Here is a 6616-nt window from a genome sequence, read left to right on the forward strand (position 1 = left end):
AAATATATAAAGGATGGGTGGACAAAAACCACGCCTTTCAAGAGATGATGACGAGCCCCTGTGACCCCGACAACATTTTCCACACACACACTCTGCATTGTTAACGCTGGAGACAAGAGTACAGCAAGGACGCGGTCACAGCAGAAAGGAGACAACTTACCTTTTAGTCATGTAGTCCCGGATTAAAATGAACACTAGAGTTGAGTCGTCCTGTAAATAGAAAGAAAATAGTCGCATTTGGGAAGATGACAACAAACAAACACGCGGCAGAGATAAAAAGGCAAAACATTGCTTTCAGGTAAATGATTAAAATGGGACTGTTGCGCCTGAAAAACCTTCCAAAACGCTCCTGTTTTAGAAGGAGTGGAACATGTGCCTGATTGCAGAGTTTTAGGCGAATGGAACTGGAGAGATGTAAGATTTGTTTAAAGCCCCGCATTTCCATTTAAGAACGTGATTGTGTTTGCAAAGATCCCTTTCAATCTTCGCATCTCCCCCCCTCTCTCTACCCCTCAGCGTCTCTGAGGCTGCTTTGCAATTCATAGAATTGGTAATTTGCTATTGGGACAAAACGTGAAGGGAAAAATAATCAGATCAACCGGGAGAGGTAGTGAGGAAGGAGCCAGGAGGAAGAAACACATGGTTTCTCTCTCCAACTTGCTGCTTAGTAAAATGATTCGAGAGGTAAATTATATAAAAATATAGTCTATTTTATTTTTTGAATAGGTTAAATCTAAATTTGCAGGACTGGGAAATTCAGATCAAGTGCAGCAGCTTGGCAGTGATGATACAATGCCATATAAAAATGTTTGATTTTTTGGGATTGGTTATGATCAATTATAAATTATTGTTATCAGATATGTCATTAAATCTTGATGACGTCCACACGATTACGTTAAGGATTTCAAAATAAGATACTGGATGATGTGAATAAATTGTATAGCTATAATATGTTACCTGCACTATACTGTGTGTGTGTGTGTGTGTGTGTGTGTGTGTGTGTGTGTGTGTGAGCGAGAGAGAGGGAGAGAGGGAGAGAGAGAGAGAGAGAGAGGTGGGAGAGAGAAAGAGAGAGCGGATCTTGGCCTATCATAACTAAGTGGGTGGTGATGATGAGATCATACAACATTGAAAATTACCGAGACAATACAAATAAATGACATACGCGGAGGCTTTGAAATAGAGCAAATGCTTTCAAATTTGTCACACATTTACAGCAGCATTCACAGACACATCACATAGCGCTTATTGGCACGCCTCTCCTTGTGTGGGTGGCTGGAGAGCTTGAGCATCGCGCTTTATAATCTATTTAAAATGAGGAGCGCTACAATCATCAGTGACCTATTATAAAGGTGCACGGGTGTGTGTTTGTAAGTGCATGTGGTGTTGGGGTGGGGTGGGGGGCGCCTTCAAAAAGATCTCCGTACTCCCCCACGTGGTTATTTGCAAAACAACCGATCTAAACCCAGGGAAACCTAATCAAACTCCGCTGCTGCAGCCCTGTTCACCTTCCTTGGAGAGATTTGGAGAAACAAAATCTAACAGACAGACGGGAGGCTATCTGTGCGCAGGTATACAAAATGAGAAGAGTACTGTTTAAAACTCAAAGAGACATTTAATAAATAGAACATGTGTTTTTTTCTATAACATATGTAAGATCGGAACTCCATCCATCCTGTGCGAGAAATGTGCTGTACCATGCTCTGAAACCCTGCGCCTATTGAATATGTCCCTAGTGGGCTTGAATCGGAGAGGAGCCAATACAAGCGGAAGGGAGGCGTGTCTTCGCTCTTCCCCAAGACCTCCCAGAGCAGGTTGTTGCGTTTTGGCTCTAAAGCCTGGAGACCTCCGAAGTGCTCGTCAGTTTTCGAAGTAGGAGCCATGGCGACAACAGCTCAGTATATTCCGAGGAATAACTCTTTACCGTCCAACCCGCTCATGCATCCGGATTCGGATAGGATGCACCAGGGGACGACCTACAGAGAGGTGCAGAAAATGATGCACCACGAGTACTTGCAAGGGCTTGCGGCTACCAACACGGGACACCCGATGAGCCTGACGCACCACCAGTGGCTGCCCTCCTCCAACACCGACTGGTCCAGCGGCACCCACATCGGACAGCAGGAGCACAAAGCCAGCGTGCAGGCGACCAGAGAGGACCTGAGCAGCGGCTTCCACCACAGATCTCACCTGGTGCACCAGCAGACGCAGAGTGGCCACCATGGTTCGTGGGCGCCTACCACGACCCATCACTTATCCCCGCTGTCCCCAGCATCCAACGGCCACCAGTCACTGGTCTACTCTCAGCCTGGATACACAAACCTCAACGCAATGCTGAGTCCCCAGCCCGGCGCCCTGCACCATGGCATGCGGGACCCGCTCCACGATGATTCGGGCAGCCACGACAACCAGATGGAGTCGCCCCAGCAGGCGTTCAGCCACCACCAGGACCATTCGGACGAGGACGCGCCCAGCTCCGACGACCTGGAGCAGTTCGCCAAGCAGTTCAAGCAGCGGCGGATCAAACTGGGCTTTACGCAGGCGGACGTGGGCTTGGCCTTGGGCACCCTGTACGGAAACGTCTTTTCTCAGACCACAATCTGCAGGTTTGAGGCGCTGCAGCTCAGCTTCAAGAACATGTGCAAACTTAAGCCGCTCCTAAACAAGTGGCTGGAGGAGACAGACTCAAACACGGGCAGTCCCACCAATTTGGACAAGATTGCTGCGCAGGGCAGGAAACGAAAGAAGAGGACCTCCATTGAAGTGGGGGTGAAAGGGGCGCTGGAAAATCATTTCTTAAAATGCCCAAAGCCGTCTGCTCATGAAATCAGCTCTTTAGCCGGCACTCTGCAGTTGGAAAAAGAGGTTGTCCGTGTTTGGTTTTGCAACAGAAGACAAAAAGAGAAAAGAATGACACCAGTGGGGGTCCCTCACCCGAATATGGAGGACGTATATTCCCAAGCAGAGACCCCTCCTCTACACCGCACACTACAGAGTCCTGTGCAGTGACTGTTTTCATGAACAATCCGAGAATTTCTGCGGGGGGATAGAAAAAGGGAAAGGGACTATGGAGTTTACAGTATTTAAGTTTGGCTTTTGTTTTCCTGAGAGAAAAGAGACATGGAAAAGTTGAACAGAGTTTTGCCCTTAGTATTCGGAGATCGTCAAGTCCAACAAATAGATGGCAAGAGGGAAAATGTAAAAAAAAAAAAAAAAAAGAAAAAAATCAAGAAAAAAATTCGCTATTACTGATTTCCTGCGCATTTAAAGTGAAACAAAGATCTTTATTTACCAAAATTATATGGAGGAGACATGCATATAAGTAAATTTGATATCCCATGGCTGTTTCAAATGGGGAGTAATTAAATGTGGCAACTGAGGCCATTTCCTCCTGGTGTACCATGAACTGTTGGCGCTCACCAGAACGAGGTGGTTGCCTGAAAATGATCAACACTGGAGATGAATAGCCTACACTGAATGAACATTTTGCTTTTTCAGGCTTAAACTGATTAACCAGATTTCTGAATATTAGTGTATACTTTCTTTGTTATATTAAGTGTGATGTTTTGGTTTGGAAATACTTCAGTGTCTCTCTTTCTGCAGACTGTATGATTTCTTTCATTATTTGCAATAGGTACTGTAACTCATCAGAGCAGCCTCGAATTTTTCTGTTTACTCAGTGGGAGTTGATGGTGGAAAAGTGATGGAATATTATGGCACCCGAAAACACTGATAATTAAGGTCAGACACATTTCAGAAAAATTTCCAATGCAACAGGACTTGTAAGTCCTGCTTGCATGCCTTAAAAAAAGATATTTAAAGCTTTGCAGCTGACCACGTCGAAATTTGCAAACATCACCAGACGCTAAAAGGGCAATTCTAAAAAATATATATTTTATTTGGGGGGGGATTATTTTCAAATTATTGTTTTCTTTGCATGGAGCACTTATTCTTTCGTTAGATATTATTATTGCAATTTTATATTTATTAATAAAATTGTTAGTGGAGCTAATCTCCATAGGCTTAAACACAATAAATCCCATGTTTACAGGTTCCTGGTTATCACCACAGAGCGCTGTCAGCTCACACTGCTTACTGCCTGTTATCCTGTTGTATCCCAAAACATTTCAAGAGAGATTGGTCAAATACGAAACGAAAAGTAATAATAACTCAGGTAACTTCAGTGCCCCATGTCAGAATATCACGCCTGTACATGATTTTTTTGTTTCTCTGTGTTTTTAGTTGTTTAAATCTGGTTACAACCAAACCGTTTTAATTTGTCCCACATGTCCATTGTATTATATTAACACGTTGGATTCGGGGAAAAGAAAATAATAATAATTCCTTAAGGGTAAGCAATGACGGGACTTAACTAGATATATTTATTTTTGTCTGACCTGAAAGGAAATCTGAAAATCTCGTGCGTTGTGATGTGTCATTTCTCAATGCTGGACCAGTCCAAAAGCCCACAGCAGTGCTATTCAATACAGATGAGGGAAACATTTTTTTTTCAAGAAAAAATAATAATAATAAAAAAGATTTTAGAGAAAATGTTGCCACGATTATTTCCGATATGTAAATATGTCCAATATGTAAACTTGTATTTGTTCTGAGATATTGTTTTGTTTTTGTTTCTTTCCGGGCAGTTTTGTACACTTACTAATTCCAAGAAGATATTTTAATATGATTTCATTTATGAATCTGACCATTTATATATATATATTTATTTCTCAAACGTGTTTGGAGCTTTTTGTTTAGCTCTGCTAATGTTTATGTTGCAGTGGATTTCAGTATGTTTTTCTTTTTGTTTACTACGTTGGTTGTATGTTGATTGCTAAATGTAGACTGCAAAGTCACATTTATATTTATGTTATAGTAATATTTTATTACTTACATAAAACATATATACAAGAAATGGTCTTTTGTCTTCATTAAGATCTAAACCACTCGTCCTTTGTTGAATTCTATTGTAGCATTACCAGGCAAACAAGATAAACATGATCATAAAGTTTATTGCTGTTCAGGGTTCTGAGCATCGGGAATGGTCATCACACCATGTGTTCAGTTTAAATAGCAGTGATTCGTTATGTAACAGGGGGTCGTTTAAATCAGAAGCTGTGTACATGTGCTGTTAAAGGGAATAGACAACAGTATTTTACCTCAGGCATTCCCTGCTTCACACAGTCTCTGACATTGTTCACATCTTTGTGTAATAATCGCAGTATTAAATTGTACAATATTAACACGGAATTATTGTCTTTTCATTGAGTGGTGGTTATCATTATTATAACTATTATTATCAGTGTTTTTATTAGTAGAATTATCCAATAACTTAATAATTTAAAGTAGTCTAAACAGGCCTCCTTCAATCATATTGAAAACTGTTTGCCTTATATAAACCATAGACCATCATTTGTAATGTTTCAAGCATTTAAAAGGCGAATTGTGACGACTCTTTGATCTGAGACAGAAGTGCCTGCAGGCAAAAAATCAGCTTCTTCTCCAAAGATGGAGACAGGGGAAAAAACACATATAGGATAGACGAAAACGACAGGCCCTAAAGTTTAATTAGAGGACATACAGGCCTACATTCACAGGAACATATTTTAATGTTATTTAGCACTAAAAAAATAATCCATTGCTCAAAATGATGTATTGAGTCTTAAAGTTAGGCCCTACATTCACCATAATCACGGGCCACAGCGGCAGTGCCCATTGTTTCTAACCTACATAGGGCAGGATTCAGTTGGGTTCAGTGGAGAGATTCATTGCAGGCACTGATATATTTTAATTCCTTCCACCACACATTCACGGTTTCATTTAAAAAAATTAAATCACCGTAAAAAGTGAAAAGTGAAAAGACGTAGGCCTACAGCGGCAGTGGACTTCTACGTTCACAAAACTTAAATCTTTAAAGTCTAGGTTTGTTGAAGAAGTGTGTCTACACTACTTGTCTACATTTAGGCCATTTTATTATGTATCAAGCCTAAGTTATTTCAAGTAGTCAACAGCACATTTGTATTTGATTAGGCTACTTTCTCACAGAAAGTGTGCCGTTATCAAACATGAATAGGCCTACACAATACACAGTTTGAAGTAGCCTTCAGTTTCTAACGAAAACTCAGGTCAGATTTTGGATACAGGCCTTTACTCAAATGTAATTCATTTTTTTTGCCATTTTACACACTGACACCGAATATCCACAAGTATTTTTCAATTTCCGCTTTTCTAAAGATGAATGCGTGTGCGTCATTTGTAGGCCTACAACCGTATCATGCGTTGAAACAACGATAAGTAACAAGACACGATCTCGACCTGCCGGATTTTAAAACCGGCCTTTAGTGCTACTGTGATGCAAGTGACAAAAGTGTCTTTACACTGGCTGAGGTGGTCAAACTGTGGGAGAGACGAGGCCAACATTAGGGAGCAAACCGACTGCCAGAGAACAGCGGGTCACAGGCGCCCCCTGCTGGCCAAACTGGGGTAGTGCAACGTCAAAGCTCTACCTCAAAGTTTGATAGAAAGGAACAATAATAACAAAACAACAACACAATAATAAAGTACTATATTCATCATTCTCAAAAATGTCAGGTATCTGTGTGTGTTTGTAACACAC

The 6616-nt window shown here is 41.3% G+C and overlaps 1 protein-coding gene across 1 annotated transcript; it reads left to right on the forward strand.

Moving 5' to 3' along the window:
• Positions 1-1610: 1610 nt before the first annotated feature.
• Positions 1611-5230, forward strand: pou3f1 (POU class 3 homeobox 1). Its single transcript, XM_038710860.1, has one exon. The coding sequence runs from the start codon at positions 1882-1884 to the stop codon at positions 3007-3009; it is 1128 nt and encodes a 375-aa protein (XP_038566788.1). The 5' UTR covers positions 1611-1881; the 3' UTR covers positions 3010-5230.
• The last annotated feature ends 1386 nt before the right edge of the window (positions 5231-6616 follow it).

This window comes from Micropterus salmoides, unplaced genomic scaffold, assembly GCF_014851395.1.
Source record: "Micropterus salmoides isolate LMB-PRFRI ecotype aquatic unplaced genomic scaffold, ASM1485139v1 Ms_hic_scaffold_11, whole genome shotgun sequence".
NCBI classification, from domain to species: domain Eukaryota; kingdom Metazoa; phylum Chordata; class Actinopteri; order Centrarchiformes; family Centrarchidae; genus Micropterus; species Micropterus salmoides.

What these genes read in the sequence shown, in the direction of transcription:
- pou3f1 (XM_038710860.1), top strand. Translation starts at nt 1,882, where the DNA reads ATGGCGACAACAGCTCAGTATATTCCGAGGAATAACTCTTTACCGTCC.